Below are 15,546 nucleotides of genomic sequence, written 5' to 3'. Positions count from 1 at the left end.
CGTGCCCTCTTTCCTCTTTAAAGTATGAAAAAATATACTTGTTCTTTTTTTCAGCCCACAGAATGTTTTTGAGATAAATATTTTTCTTATTCTAACATATGTGGTATCATAATAGTTTTGGATAAATGGTAAAAAGGAGATAATGCTCTGAAAAGGGAAGTATTGCAGTATGGCTCTTTAGATCTCTTTCTTCAAATCAGTTTTCTATTTTTCCTCTATTCTGATATATGTTTCCATTTCTTCCTCTTCTTCCCCCTCCCCCCCTTCTTCCTTCACGTCTTCTTTTTCTTCTGAATGTTTCCTTTTATTCATGTTTTGACTTTTCTTGATTTATAGTATATTGAAGCAGAGGGATTTATCCCAGCTTTCAGAATAAGAATGAGGTAGAGATTTCATGAGAGAATATTCTTCCTCATTTGCAGACACAAGGACAAGCGCGGATTTCTAACACAGCCAACGTTATGTATTACCTTAAGACATAGCATCTGCTAGGAATCCCCAGTTCATCCCTTTAATGTGAACGGAACACACTCGTATGATGGACCCTAGTCACTTAGTGACTTGGTGTAGTGAAGGCTGTCATTTTCACAGCTGCCTGAGATGCAGTGGTCCATTTTTCTATAGAAAGCCCTGCAGTCCTGTTATCAAATAAAATGCTACACTTGGTCATAACAAGACCATAAGCTACCAACCTTGTAATAATATATGGTATTTGCTCAACTTATTTTTTGCTTTACTTTTAAATGCAAGATTGTGCCATTAGAAAAGAAAAGGGCCAAATACATATCACTGGGCTTTGAAGTCTTATTAAAAATAAATCCATCCTCTCTTTGTAAGATTAGTTATGGGTCTTTCCAGGGCAGGCTTTCCACTTATTATTTTTCCATTATATTCTTTCACTGGTACCTCTGCTGCAAATGCAGTTATCAGAATAGGCAGGCGTCCCTTGCCATTATAATAACTCAGATTCCCTGTTTGCAACTTTTAATGTTCAATAATCAGTTTTATGTTAGTTATCATAAATTTCTCTTGGAAAACTTAAACTAAAATAATGCCTTTCTTAAAAGTATGAAAAAGTGACATCTCAGGGGTTGCTGTTATTTATAAATCAAACAACAATAATAAACCAGGTTTCAGGTACCATCCCGGGGTATTCTCCTTCTAAGTAGCCACTGTCCTCTTAATCATAGCTAATATTAACTGAGCACTTACTAAACATCTGCACTTTATATACAGTAAGTTTATTTTAAATGACCCTAAAAGGTGGACACTTTAATTGACCTCTTTCACAGTAAAGGAAACTGAAGAGCAAAAAGGGTAGTTTGTTCAAAGTAGTGCACTGACACAGGCAAAATCTGCATTCAAATTCATGTGTGATTAGCTGCAGGTTCCTGCCCTAAGGGTACAGCCAAATAGTTTAAAGAGTTTGGAGAAAACCAACACTTAATTGCTTGGTCTCAGTCAAAGTCTTGACCCCAAACCTCTGGGGTGCTCAGCAGTTCGTGGAGTCCTATTACGTTTTTCTACCCAATTTCCTCTCTCATTCTTCCCAAGTGACTATTCCATACTTCTCTTCCCTCCTCAAACTTTGAAAACTGCCTCAGACCCTCCTCAGACTCAGGTAATAGGCTTGCCTTCTTTTCTTTTCTCTTCTTGTCTTTTCTTCTCTTTTTCTCCCTCTCCCTTTATCCTTCCCTCCTTTCTTCCCTCCCTTCCTTCCTTTTCATCAATAAACTACCATGCTTTGTACTTCCCTTAGAAAAGAAATGCAGAAGAGAAAGTTTTCATATTTCCACCACAAAAGTTACCAACCCTCACACATCTGCTCATACATGTTCTGGCTCCCTGCTTGTTAAAATGCATGAACTCTTCCTGTTTCTATTTAAATCTAGCCCTCCCCTTGCCATGTGTGTCCTTGATCCCATCCCCGCTGGTCAGTGTTATTCAGTGACCCTCTCTCCTATAATACCAATTTTCACTTCTCTCCCATCAGTCTATAAATATGTTGTAACAGTTCTAAACAAATAAACCTCACCATGCAACCATCATGTTTCTCTCCACCTTGGGCCCCATTTCTCTACCACCCTTTTATAACAGGACTCCTCAGAAGTGTCATTTAATATTATTTTCTTCTTTTCTTTACCTCCTGTTATAACTTGAATCTACTCCAATTAGACTTAGTGCCCACTACTTCACTGAAATCACTCCAGTCAAGTCGCTGTTGAACGTATGTTCCAATCCCAATGGTCATTCTCATTCACCAGCGTGCTGGACGCTCTAGCAGTATTTGGTAACGGTAACAGTTCTTGTCTTAGTTTTGCTTCTTTCTAGCTGAATGGACCTGGGTGAGTTATGTAACCTCTCTTAAACTCAGTTTCCTCATGTTTAAAATTGGAAATTTTAATCTGCATCCTTCCAAATGTCAGTGACTATCAAATGATACCCCTGTTAAGAAGAATGTTGAAAATAACAACAAATCATCCAAATGTAAAGTAGTACAACTGCTACTAATGATTACTTTTATATTACTGCTGGATTCTTGTAAATCGTTTAAAAATTGAAAATTCTGATAGTTATGGAAGAACTAGGTGTAAATCTTGTAAGTGTCAACAGTACTCTGGAATTGAGAGCTGGAAAACTTGAGTGGAGGGCAATTGTAGTTGTTGCTGACAGATTCTGTTTTCCAAATTGGAGGCAAGATAACTCCAGTTTCTAATAAAACTCATAAATGACACTTTATAAAGAACCTTCATGCTAGTTGAGACACAGATGTAGAGAACAAACGTATGGACACCAAGGGGTGAAAACCGCAGTGGGTGGGGATGGTGGTGTGATGAATTGGGTGATTGGGATTGACATGGGATTGACTGATGTGTATAAAATTGATGACTAATAAGAACCTGCAGTATAAAAACAAACAAACAAAAACAACTAACACTAAACTTTCTTTGGGTTATTTGTATGGAAATATGTTAATATAAACGTTTCAGACATTACATGAAATTTCTAAAAATCTTACATGTTTTGGTATAGTGTTATAAGTCATAATTCTAGTTATTTAAAATGTATATCTCAGAAATCACTAAATTTCCTTGTCAATTGAAAAAATAAAAAAATAAAACAAAACAAAAAAAAAGAACCTTCATGCTCTATCAGTTTCCATCAAAGAAGAATGAAATATGACTAATATTTTTATTACTACCAACTTAATCAAATTTTCCTTGGCCCTCTGTAATCTCCAAGTGGAAAGGTTAGATTGCTCTGTTAGTTAATGGACCATTAAAGAAATTTAATTGTCTTAATAGCAGATCATGGAAGGGTGTGGGAAATTAACAGGAAGCAATTTCACACCTTAATTAATGTCACATAGAATCCCTTTTGGAACTGTAGCAGAACTTTATGTGCTGGTTCAGAACGTATTGTCAAAAGGATGCACCCAGTATGCCGTAAATATTTATTATAAAGAGTTAAGAGACACTGTGAACAAAAAGATCTATATCTTCATTTAGAAAGAGATCAGAAGCAGTATTTGTGTGCAAGAGATAGATACAGAGAAGAATATGTCAGGGAGAGGTAGGAGGGCTTTATTAAAGACTAAATTCAAAGCCAGGAAAAAGCTGCTTTGAATGAGTTAACTGGTTTGGGGAAAGAAGGTGTCACAGGCTGGCAGAGATCCCAAACTCAAAAGGTGGAGAGAGAGATGCTGCTATTATCTTTTCTGTAATAGAAACATTCAAGAGCATCAAAAGTATGTTTTTACTCCATCTTTCTGTTTTTGTCTTTTAGTATGGTTGGGTCCAAAAGAGGATTTTGGAAAACAAACCATCTAGTTCTCTTTCAAGTTAACTGAAATAAAAACATCAAAGTATTTTGCCAGGGCTTCCCTGGTGGCGCAGTGGTTGAGAGTCCGCCTGCCGATGCAGGGGACACGGGTTCTTGCCCCGGTCTGGGGGGATCCCGCATGCCGCGGAGCGGCTGGGCTCGTGAGCCATGGCTGCTGGGCCTGTGCGTCTGGAGCCTGTGCTCCTCAACGGGAGAGGCCACAACAGTGAGAGGCCCGCGTACCGCAAAAAAAAAATAAATAAATAAAATAATTTGCCATTAGTATCTTCCTGATAGGAGTTTTACAAAATCAGGACTCCTGATTTATTCACTTCTTTGGTGTTTTAGTACAAAGGTTTTGAAGAAATTATTATTTTCCCTCCAAATTCAATTTTCATTGTCTCTAATACTTTATTCAATACCACGCCTCACAGCCTTTCTCTAGTACATAACACAGTAACACAATGTCCAATTTCCAAGGGAAAATGAAAAAGGCTCTTTGCATTGATCTGACAGATTTGAGAGATCCAACTTTCTTACAATGCCAATCTTCATATTATTCCTGTGAAATAGATGGAATTTATAATCAGTTGCATCTCCAGAGATTACCTAGGTTGAAGTAAAAAATTATTTTTGCAAAATTACTTAGCAAATCATTGGTAAAATTTTTATTAGAAGAATTAGACATTTGTTTATCCTTGACTAATTGATTACTATCAAGTAACTCTTTCTTAGTGATCAATGGGGTACAATAGTTGGTATTACCTCCACTAACTCCGTATAGTAATTTAACCCAGCACTAAAGTACAACCATCCTAATAGCAGTAGGAAAGGTAATTAAATATATTAATGTGTTTAATATATTTAATTCCATGGTGTCAGAGTGACAATTTACTCTATATTAGATTAGGCTTAGTCCAATATATAGATCGTACTAATTTGAATACATTTAAATAATGGCCTACAGCCAGACTGGATCAAAATGAGCACTGAAACAGCAAATTCAGTTTAGAACACTGAGTCTCAAACCTGGTTGCCATCAAAATAACTTGGACAATAAAATCAGAATCCTGTGGAGATTTGATCTGAGAATTGGTAGCTTTTAAAAGCACTCCAGATGGTTTTGATACTGATGTTTGGGAACCAATGATCTACATTATATACTGCTGAGACTTCAATTAGGTTCTATTAGCTTGAAGCAACAGTTCTAACAGACAGAAAGGGTAATCTGTAACTGTCCTAAAGGTGTGTGAGTGTATGTGCATGTTGTGTTAGTCTTATCTTCCCACTAGAAAATAAATTGGTAGAAACCGGTTAGGTGTTCCTTTAGTCCAAGTTTAATATTTCTGTAGCAATGGCTTGCAATTGATATTTACTAATTTCACTTTGGAAATGTATTTCTCACTCCAGGATTAAGTTCTTGAAGCTTAAATCTTGGAAAGCGCACATATTCTTTTCAGGGGGAAGGAACTAGATTCTGAATATCCAACCACTTTCAAGAGCTGAGCAATGAACTCCTTGAAGGAGGAGGGAGGAGAAAAGGCAGAGATTGTTTCTTGTTCTTTGTCAGAGAGTATTTGGCTGGTGTATCTGAAGCTAAAGGGGGAGGTCACCATCCAGACAATTAAATCTGGGGGAGTTACTTATCTGTGGTGTGAACAATGCTCTGAATGGACAAAACTGGGAATGGTGAAGCCTGCACTGTTGTCTTAAATTCCAGGGGAGGGTAAGTAAAGGTTGATGTGCAATGTATGCGGTAATGGGTTTAAATATCAAGTGGGTTTAAATATCAAGTCCATGGGTTTAAATATCAAGTCCATCCATCTGTCTGAATAGATGCCCTTGCAACCCCTTATTAACACTGCCTATGTTCTAAACACAGGATGGAGGGTGAAGCTGTGAAGGGAAAGGGGCTGGTGGGTTATTATTATCATGCAACCAGTGCATGACTTAAAGATCCTCACACTGACGGAGCTTAATTTTGGGAATGCTGACATTCAAAATGACATCGCCATCAGGACTGGGGAAAAGGCAGAGCTATTTGAAAAACAAAAACAAAACGAGAGTGGCACTCAAAGCTGGACATAGCCAAGGTCGCTAACAATTGCAGAGCCGCAGAACCAGCCCTGGACAGCAGGTTTCTAGATTTGGTTTGTGAGACAATAAAACTTTGTATGATTAAGCTGCTCTTAACATGGGTTTTGTGTTGTACACAACCAAACCTAATTCTAACATATACAACTAGGAATGTCTGGTTTTCTTTTCCCACATTTGTACTCAAATGCAGCAAATATGAAGAATTAAGGCAGCTCTCAAACTCGGAACATGGTAATTGTATACATTTCTCTTAGAAATACGTACATGATCATACAGACTCAAGAAGCAGCTTGATTAGCCAAAATGCAGACAGAAGTCATGATCAGGAGGGTAGGTTACAGGTGTTTCTTCTTTTTTTGGAGGGGAGGGATTTAGTATGAAATGCATTATTCATAAAAGGAATAAACAAAACACAAGGATTTTTTACTTTTCCTTTATACTCTCCTGAATTTTCCAAAAATTGTTAATGAGCATGCACTACTTTTATTACAACAACAAAAAAATCAACTTAAATGCACAAATAAAAATGGTGCAATAGTTTTAATAGTTTACTTACTCTGCACCTGGAGTGTTTTTGTCTACCTAATCCCCACCTCTCATCTCAAATGTTCTGAACCTGACCTAGCCCTGAAGGTATGTTTCAGTATCAACTTTCCAATATCTTCCTTTTGGTGGAAGTGCTGGCTCTTTCTATAAATCCCAATATCATTTCCGGCAACATTTAGTCCATCACTTTTTACATTATACTACTGCCATTAGTAAACTCCAAGAATATTATATCTCCAAGAATATTATAAAGTTTCCTGGAGAATATAGTTCTTCTTTGTCTTTATACTTACCTATGTGTTCATTTGTTCATTCACTTGTTCACTTATTCAATTGACAATGATTATTGGATATCTCTCTATGATATGCCAGGTATTGTACAAGATACAAGGAGATATGAGAAAAATAAAACATTCTGTCATTTAACAAGTGATCTAATTATGGATAAGAAGAGACAGAGTGGTAAATAGGTGAATTTAATACAATGTGATAATTTCTAGAAGAGAGAACAAGATACAATAATAAGGTGACAGAATATTTAATTCTACTTGAAGAAAGTCAGGGAGGCCGTCATAGAAGTATTAACTCTTGAATTAATTCTTTACAAGGACTGATAGGCATTCTCCAGGCACATGAATGGAAATTTTGAGGACAGAAGGGCAAAAAAAAAAAAAAGTACATAAAGCTCAAAATAGTAAAAATGTATTACAAGTAGTAAAAATGTAGAACAGAAGAAAGTTCTGTTTTGTGTGGTTAAAAGCACAGGGTGTGAGGGGAGGCTTGAGAAAGACTAGGAACTTTGAATGTCACATTTCCCCCCAGTGCTTTGAACATAGTATTGATTTAACAAATGTTTGCTGACTGTTTCAGTCATAGGTAATCTGCAGCAGGCACTGTGTCCCTACACTGGTGGACCTGACCAGACCTTATAGATATTTAGCGGACAGTAAGCCTGGCTAAATCACAGAATAGCAATGCACTGCCTCAATTTTCTCATTTCTTTGGATGAGGAAGCTGAACTAATGTCTTAAGTGATTATAATGTGACTTTTAGAGAAGAGTGTTATGTTGGTAAATGTTCACTCCACTGCTGCTTTCTTAGCCTGTATTAAAAAGCTTGACTGAATACAGAAAATGTGGTTACCTCAATGGGAGATTCTCATCCTGCTTAGGGAACAAGTTGCCCAAAACGGGTTTCCTCAGCATGAAATTATTTATTCCACTGATCAATTGAAATAAATGAACACTATATTAAATGATCAAGGGAGGGGAAGTTACAGGCTCAGGTAAGAGGGATAAAATTTTAAAACTGTAATATTTATTAGCACAGTAAATTGAATATTATTTTCTTTCCTTAAAAAATACAAATAAAAATTAATACATTATATTATGAGATTTGTTCACAAAGATGTAGAAATTAGGATATAAACATATTTCTAAAAGACTTGTAAAAACTTTAAAGCATTATAATAGTACTATTGGTTTTTTCAAGAGTGTAGCCTGAGAAATTAAATTATTGTGTTCAATAAAGAAGGAAATTACATTCCAAATGGTCACTACCACTATTTTTCTACTTTCAAGAACTTGCTAGCCTCTATATTCATGCAGTGTTTTCTAAGTGTCAAGTATTTTTAATGGAATTTTATTTTTTGATAGGAAGAGGTACTATTGTGTTTTCTGAATCTTTGTTCTGATCTGTTGTATGACAAACAATCTACTGAGTGAAAGGAAAAGGGGTGGAACTGGCATCAACACACAGGTCAGGGTCTAAAGAAAAGAAGCTTGTCTTGTACCTTCAATAGGTTTTGGTACAAAATGTGATGAGGGCTTGGTTTTCTTCACTCTGTTCCCCTTCATAATTTGACCTTCCTTATTGAGTCCCAGAAACCATGCTCGGCCTGATTCTTGCTGACGGTACAGTGTGGAAGAATAGATCACATAGTAGTTTTCAAACACAGATTCCTTAAATTTGCATTCTGGAGTGAAAACATCCTGCAGGAAAAAAAAAAAAAAGAAGATACAAAAGAGAGAAAGGATTTAATAATGAATCAGCAAATATTTAAATCCAATGAGCCTGAAATATAGGTTCTCTGTTAAGAAAAAATGAGAAATAATTGCACATAATTTCTATTAGCATTTGGTTTAAAGATTTATCATACAAAATCAAGAAACGAGATTTCCTTTCTAAACAACCTTACTCCACAGAACACAACTGTCAGGCTTGAATAATTTCTTCGGTTAATATCACTCAAGACTGTGCCCATGTCCACGCTCTGATCTCAGTTTAATGTTTTTTAAATTTAAGAGAATAGCCATTGTGCATTTTTGTGGCCCTTAGCATGTAAAATGTAACCCTGGGAATCAAAATATAACACAATCACAGCACACACAGGCTCAGCAGACATTTTTGAAGGGACTACCCTATATGTTCATAATCTGAAATACTCAAAGCTTGTTCCATAAAATCACTAGTATACTACCTCTTTGCTTAAGGTCAGTAACTTTCCTGTTAATTTCTTTGAAACATTTTTTTTTTTACTTAGTAATTAAAATTTCAGGTAAAAATATCAGGAAAAAGTAATAGAAAAATTTTACTACTATACTGTATGATCTCCAGTGAAACATATGAGAGTTTTAGTTCAAGAAGGAACCTTAAAAGTCCTCTACCTCACCTTCACCATTTGATAAGTGAGACAACCAAAAGGTTATATGATTAATACAAAGTTAAACAACAACAGCAAAATTACTGCATCAATGCCAGAACTCACATTTATAGCTTCACAATCACTGCCTCTCAAGTTCACCTTTTCTGCCTGAGTCTTGTTCAGTGACTTACAATGAGATTTTATAATCAATACAATAAAATCAAATCCTAACATGTCAAATAAACAAAATGTATTTCATGGAAAGAAGAAATTCCTCCCCTTCAAAGAAAAGCAGAAGAAAAACAAATGTGATAGCATCTTAGCTACAAGTAAATAAGAATCCTACATGTCAAACATATTCACAATAGTCACTGCCGTCTTCACTAATGCTAGAAGAATCTCTTCCTTGTAACCCTTTCAATGAAAGGCCCCAGTGATTTAATGCAGTTACACCTGGAGTTAAGTTATTGAGGAATATGTGGGACTAAAGCTGTTGAAACCATGTCCTTGGAGGCGATTCTTGCAGACTAATCCCCTGGCTTCACTTCCAGGGAGCTACGGTGATGCCTCTGTGGAGACAGATGAAGGTCTTCAGGGATAAAGAAACTGCTGGAAGGACTCTGTTGATTTTAAATGGTTCAAAAGTTATAGACCCAAAAAGTGAGACAAAAAATATGGGACGGGAGATGGAAAGGTGGTTGTACCCATTAAAATAATAATAATAGTAATAATAATTCAATAATAATTATATTGATAATAAAAATATGATGTCACAGAATACTCTCAGTTTTAAGTAAACTTAGTGGCTTAAGAACCAGAGAAACAATTGACTATGTGGTACCATTTCACATCTGCTATGATGGCCATATCAAAAAAGATGGACAATAAAAAGTGTTGCTGAGGGTTTAGAGAAACTACAATCCTCATACCTAGCTAGTAAAAATGTAAATAATGCAGCAGTTGTGGGACATAGTTTGGCAATTCCACAAAAGGTTAAACATACAGTTACCATATGATCTAGCAATTCTACTTCTAGGTACATACCTATGAGAATTGAAAATATATCTCCACGTGTGAACTTGTACACAAATATTCATAGCAGCATTATTCATAATGTGGAAACAATTCAAACACCTATCAATGGATGAATGGATGAACAAATGTGATATATCCATACAATGAAATATTAGGTAGCTATTAAAAAGGATGGAGTACTGATTCATGTGACAACACAGATGAACCTCAAAAACATTACGCTAAGTGGAAGAAGCCAGATACAAAAGGTCACATGTTGCATGATCCAATGTATATGAAATATCCAGAACAGGCAAATCCAGAGACAAAACATAGATTAGTGGTTGCCAAGGGCTGAGGAGATGGGTAAATGGGAAGTGATGGCTTTTTTGGAGAGACAAAATGTCCTGGGATTAGACTGCACAACTATATGAACAAAACCATTGAAGCATATAGTGTAAAAACATGAATTTTATGGTATGTGAATTATTTCTCAATAAAAAATGAGGAATCAGATAAATGAAGTAACTAGAGAAAGTAAGGGGAGAAAATGAAACTACTGCATATTCCTTGTCTGGCAACACAAAAATCCTAATTTATGGTCCTGTGTGCTGAACAATGGGCTCTCCTATGACCTTGTCTCAATATTATTAGGACAGAGTTTAACCATTGCCAAGTATAGGAATCAAAGTGATTCTGATTAAATTTATAACATAATCTAAAAGTTCTGGTTTCCTTCTAGGACTAGGTTAAAAAGATCTGAAAAAGCTAAAAATTTAGCACAGATTTTATTAGTTATACTTTTTAAAACAAACTAATCCAAATCTCAAAGCTTTTGTTTCTAGGTCTAGCTCAATATTAATGAACTCTAGATGCTAAGGGACTCTTCAAAGTTCAATGAATAAATTCTACATATAAGACTTCAGATCTCATAACAGAAGGTGGGAGAAATATATGGGGCAAGGAATTGTGTGTATAAATACATCTCATCATACGTGTAATACCTATTTACTTATAAGTATACCTCACAGAAATACGAAAATTTGTAGATAGAAAGCTGCTTACTGCCCTTATTTAACAAAGTAACAGAAGCCATTGATAGTTAAATAATTGTTTTGTGAGTCATAGTATATTAGAGGCAGACCCTGGGCTAGAACCCTGGCCCCTGGCTGCTGGTTCAGTACTTTTACCAATGCCACACAATGCTTCCTTACTACTTAACCAAGCCTACTTTTGGTACCAATCACAACCATGCCCACCAAGTATAATTACTATGCTGTCTTTTCTACATATGAAAGTAATATTTTTATTTAACAAATAGTGAACTCGTAGGTTTCCATTTAGTTTCACAATTGTTTAAAGTCGGCTCCTAGAAGAGCGAAAGTCCAGAAAATTGGGCAGGGACTGAAGTCCTGGGAGCATGAGCCAGGGATAGCATTAGGTAAGGATTGAGCCTTGAAATTCTGAGTTGGCGAATGGGGATCCCAGATATAGTATCCAGGTGATAATCAGATATAAAAAGTCAAGTGAAGTATCCCATTTAGTATTTTAAAGGGGCTATGCAGAGTCAGAATTCAGAAATTAGGCAATTGATAATACCCGGCCAGGGAAAAACATTTCAGGAGGAAAAAAATGGCAAAAGCTTAGTGCAGGCACTTCTGTGGGGCACGGCCAACATCCTAGAAATGGGGAGGAAAACCTTAAGAACACTGAGTCAGCTTGGACGATCATTCTAAGTGCAACCTTTACAAGATGTTCAACAATTTCAATATAAAGTTGGGCATCAAAGAATTTACAATATACTTGCTACTATCACTCTATTTGTGTAATGAGAAATCAAGAGTCCTCTACTTGGAGTAGAAAAATCAGGGTTTTGCTTCTGGATCCATACATAATAGCTGTGTGACTTTAGGAAAGTGGTTAAACTTCTTTGAATTTCATATTTTCAACTGCAAATTAAGTTATTTTAAGTAAAATAAGAGAATGGATATGAAAGCATGCTGTAAGCTTATAGAATTTTTACAAAAACTCCAATGCATTATTATTAAGTTTTTTCTTATAGCAAGAAAAATACAATCAGTCATGTAACTAGACATTTAATTCTGTGTTTTTGTCATAGATGATTATATCTGCTCCAGCATCCAGGACCCTATGCCATAAGTTAAGCTTTATCCTACATAGATTGTTCCTACTATAGCTAAAACAACATACACACATACATTTTAAAAATCTTTGGCAAAGACCTGGGCAATCACATATATTCAGAAGAGGTTCTGAGGTTATAAAAATTATGTTCAGAATGATAATAACGCTAAAGTGTAATGGAGATAGGCAGGCTTTGAGACAATGTGACAAAATCCTAGACTATCTCAATCCAGGACATATAATGAAAGCAGAGTAAATAACTAGTATAAGGAGGGTTCTTTTTCCTTTTGTAAAACTAACTAGTAGTCATGTTGCATCTCATGAATAGTATTTACTTATATCTATAATCCTGAGTGCTCAGTTCCATGTAGGTACATAGCAAGGCTTATAGAATAAACGTTTGTTGATGAAACAGAAACACACCCACATGCACATCATGTGTGTAAGTATGTGAAATGCTAGGTTTATTTTTCACATTTATTACTCTAAAATCTTTCCAAATCTTTAATTTGTTCAACTTAAACTGACCTTAATTTCAGCAGAATATGAATATGACCTTTGATAGTGTTTTGAAATTAATTTTGAGCACTCACTTTTTTAGCAGCATTTGCACAACTTGTTGTTGTTCTAGCATTGTACAAGTCATTATATGACCAATTCTTCTCACATTCCAAATGCCTATTCACCCTAGCCTTGTCTTGGAAAGTTGGATCACCCACCCATTTCATTCCAGAAGATGAGTGAATAATGGAACACCACTTAAGCTCAAGACCAGCACTCAGGACCCTTTTCAATCTCTCCCCATCCATCTGATTCTAATCTACTCTCTCCAGAATTCTTCTCGCTGATCCCCAACTTCATAGCTTCATACTCTACCTTGATCCCGCTCCCGTATTTCTTCCTGTTCTTCTCTCTGCACTTAGAGCACTGATAACCTACTCAGGTTCTGGATTCTCCCATCAGTCTTAGGCTCCTTCACTGCACAAGATGAGACACTTCCTTCTTAGCCAGCCTCTAACTGTGCCAGTCTTGGCCCATCCCACCCCTATTTGAATGGTATTCTCCTTTAGATATAAGTATCATGAGGAATAAGGAGACAGAAATTTAGGGAATTTGACGGCTGTATGGATAAAATGTTGTATTTCCTTCATGGTTGACTATCACTGCCAACAGTGTTTTCATCACATACTAATTCCTCGACATGCTCACACCTCTTAACCCTCAAATTGTACTTTGTTCAACTGTCCTCTCTAATTCTCTATCCAATAAAATAATGGCAAATGTTTTTCTCAGTTATTGCAGGTTATTGTGAATTTTCCCTCCTTTAGCTTCTCATGGTATTTACTTTTTTTTTCCCAAAGTGTATTTAATGCACTTTGCCTTGTGTCATGATGGTTTTTCTTGCTCCTGTCCTATACACTGCAAGCTTTTGCTCACAAAGACATGTTCCTCATCAGTGCTTATTAGGAAGTCCAGCATATTTAGCACTCAATTTATTCTTGTTGAAGTAAATAATAAAAATATTTTAAGGAAACAGCAAAGACTATGTGATAAGATAGAGCTGAGTGACAGCATTGATTCTGTTTCTTTAGCTGCATAATTTTGGATGTGCTATTTAATTCTGATATATCTTTGTTTTATCATCTATAAAGTAGGGGCAATAATTTTCACATTTAAAAATTTGGTGAAGACACTTAAGATCTGCTCTTTTAGCAAATTTCAAGTATACAATATAATATTGTTAACTATAGTCACATTCTTGTACATGAGCTCTCCAAAACTAATTCATCTTGCATAACTAAAACTTTGTACCCCTTAACCAACATCTCTCCATTTCTCCCTCCCCCAGGTAACTATCACTCTACTCTCTGCTTCTATGAGTTTGCCTATTTTAGATTCCAAACATCTAAATTCCACATATTTGTCTTTCTGCATCTCATTTATTTCACTTTGTCTAATACCTGCCATGTTGTAGCAAATGGCAGGATTTCCTTCTTTTTAAGGTTGAATTATATATATCTATATATAGATATATGTATATTACGTTTTTTTAATCATCTGTTGACTGGTGCTTAGGTTGCTTCCATATCTTGGCTATTGAATAATGCTGAAATAAACACTGGAATGCAGACATTTCTTCAAGATCCTGGCTTCATTTTTTTGGATATATTCCTAAGTGGGATTCCTGGATCATAGGATAGTGTCTCACCACACACACAAAAGAAACCAAAAACAGAAAGAAAAAGGTAGCTATGGATATGTTAATTAGTTTGATTGTGATGAGTATTTCACAGTGTATATGTATATCAAATCATCAAGCTGTACAATTGTTAATTGCCAACTCTACCTCAATAAAGCTGGAAAAATCCATCATGGGTTACATTCAAATATAGCTAAAATGAGATAATAGATAATGCCAAGTGTTGGAAAGGATGTGGAGCAACTGGACCTCTCATATGTAAATGACGGTAGAACAAATTGGTAAAACCACTCTGAAAAGCTGTTTGGCAGTATTGATAAATACAGGTGTATCCTATAATTCAACAATTCTACTTCTGGATTTATACCCAATGAAACCTATCAGGCTATCTATTTATTAATCAATCTATCTATCTCTAACTATCTATCCCCTAAAAGACATGTACAAGAATGGTCATAGTAGCACTATTCATAAGAGTCCCAAAATGGAGACAACTGAAATGACCATCAATAGTAGATTGGATATGTAACATATTCTGACAATAAGATACTATAGAGCAGTGAGAATAAACAAACTACAACTATAAGCAATAATCTGGATGATTCTCACCAACATAATGTGGAAAAAAATAAACCAAACAATAAATACAGCTACTTGCTACATTATTTCAATTATATAAAGCTCAAAAGCAGGTAAAACTAATCTACTGTAGAACTCAGGAAAGCAATAACTTTGTTCAGGGAGGGTAATTAGTAAGATGAAGCAAGGGGAGGACTCTTGGGTGCTGGCAATGATGTATTTCTTGATCTGGTAGCTAGCTACACGTGTGTGTTCACTTTATGAAAATTCATTGAGTTCTATATAGTTTGTGCACTTATTTATGTATGTTATAATTGTCATTAAAAAATCCATAGTAGAAGAGTCAAAGCATGTGGTGAAGGTTAAGTAAAATGATAAATATTACTTCTCAAAATCATTGTCCTTCTTTTAAAATCAAGTTTTCCCCATATAATTAGCTAACATGTAATGCATGAAAATTTTATACCAATAACAATCATTCATTCATAGGTTGCAGACA

The 15,546-nt window shown here is 35.6% G+C and overlaps 1 protein-coding gene across 2 annotated transcripts in view; it reads right to left on the bottom strand.

The window, feature by feature from the left end:
* Positions 1 to 15,546, bottom strand: part of FGF12 (fibroblast growth factor 12) — a gene marked incomplete at both ends in the record, with an annotated part of 353,542 nt that overhangs the window by 8,567 nt on the left and 329,429 nt on the right. For both annotated transcript variants that reach the window (XM_082840461.1, XM_082840460.1), the window contains one exon: positions 8,258 to 8,456. In XM_082840461.1, coding sequence (XP_082696587.1) covers positions 8,258 to 8,456 — 199 coding nt within the window. The remainder of the gene's footprint in view (positions 1 to 8,257; positions 8,457 to 15,546) is intronic.

This window comes from Leucopleurus acutus (assembly GCF_964270905.1).
Source record: "Leucopleurus acutus genome assembly, chromosome: 5".
Taxonomy (NCBI): Eukaryota; Metazoa; Chordata; class Mammalia; order Artiodactyla; family Delphinidae; genus Leucopleurus; species Leucopleurus acutus.
This window is presented reverse-complemented; position numbering and strand designations above follow the sequence as displayed.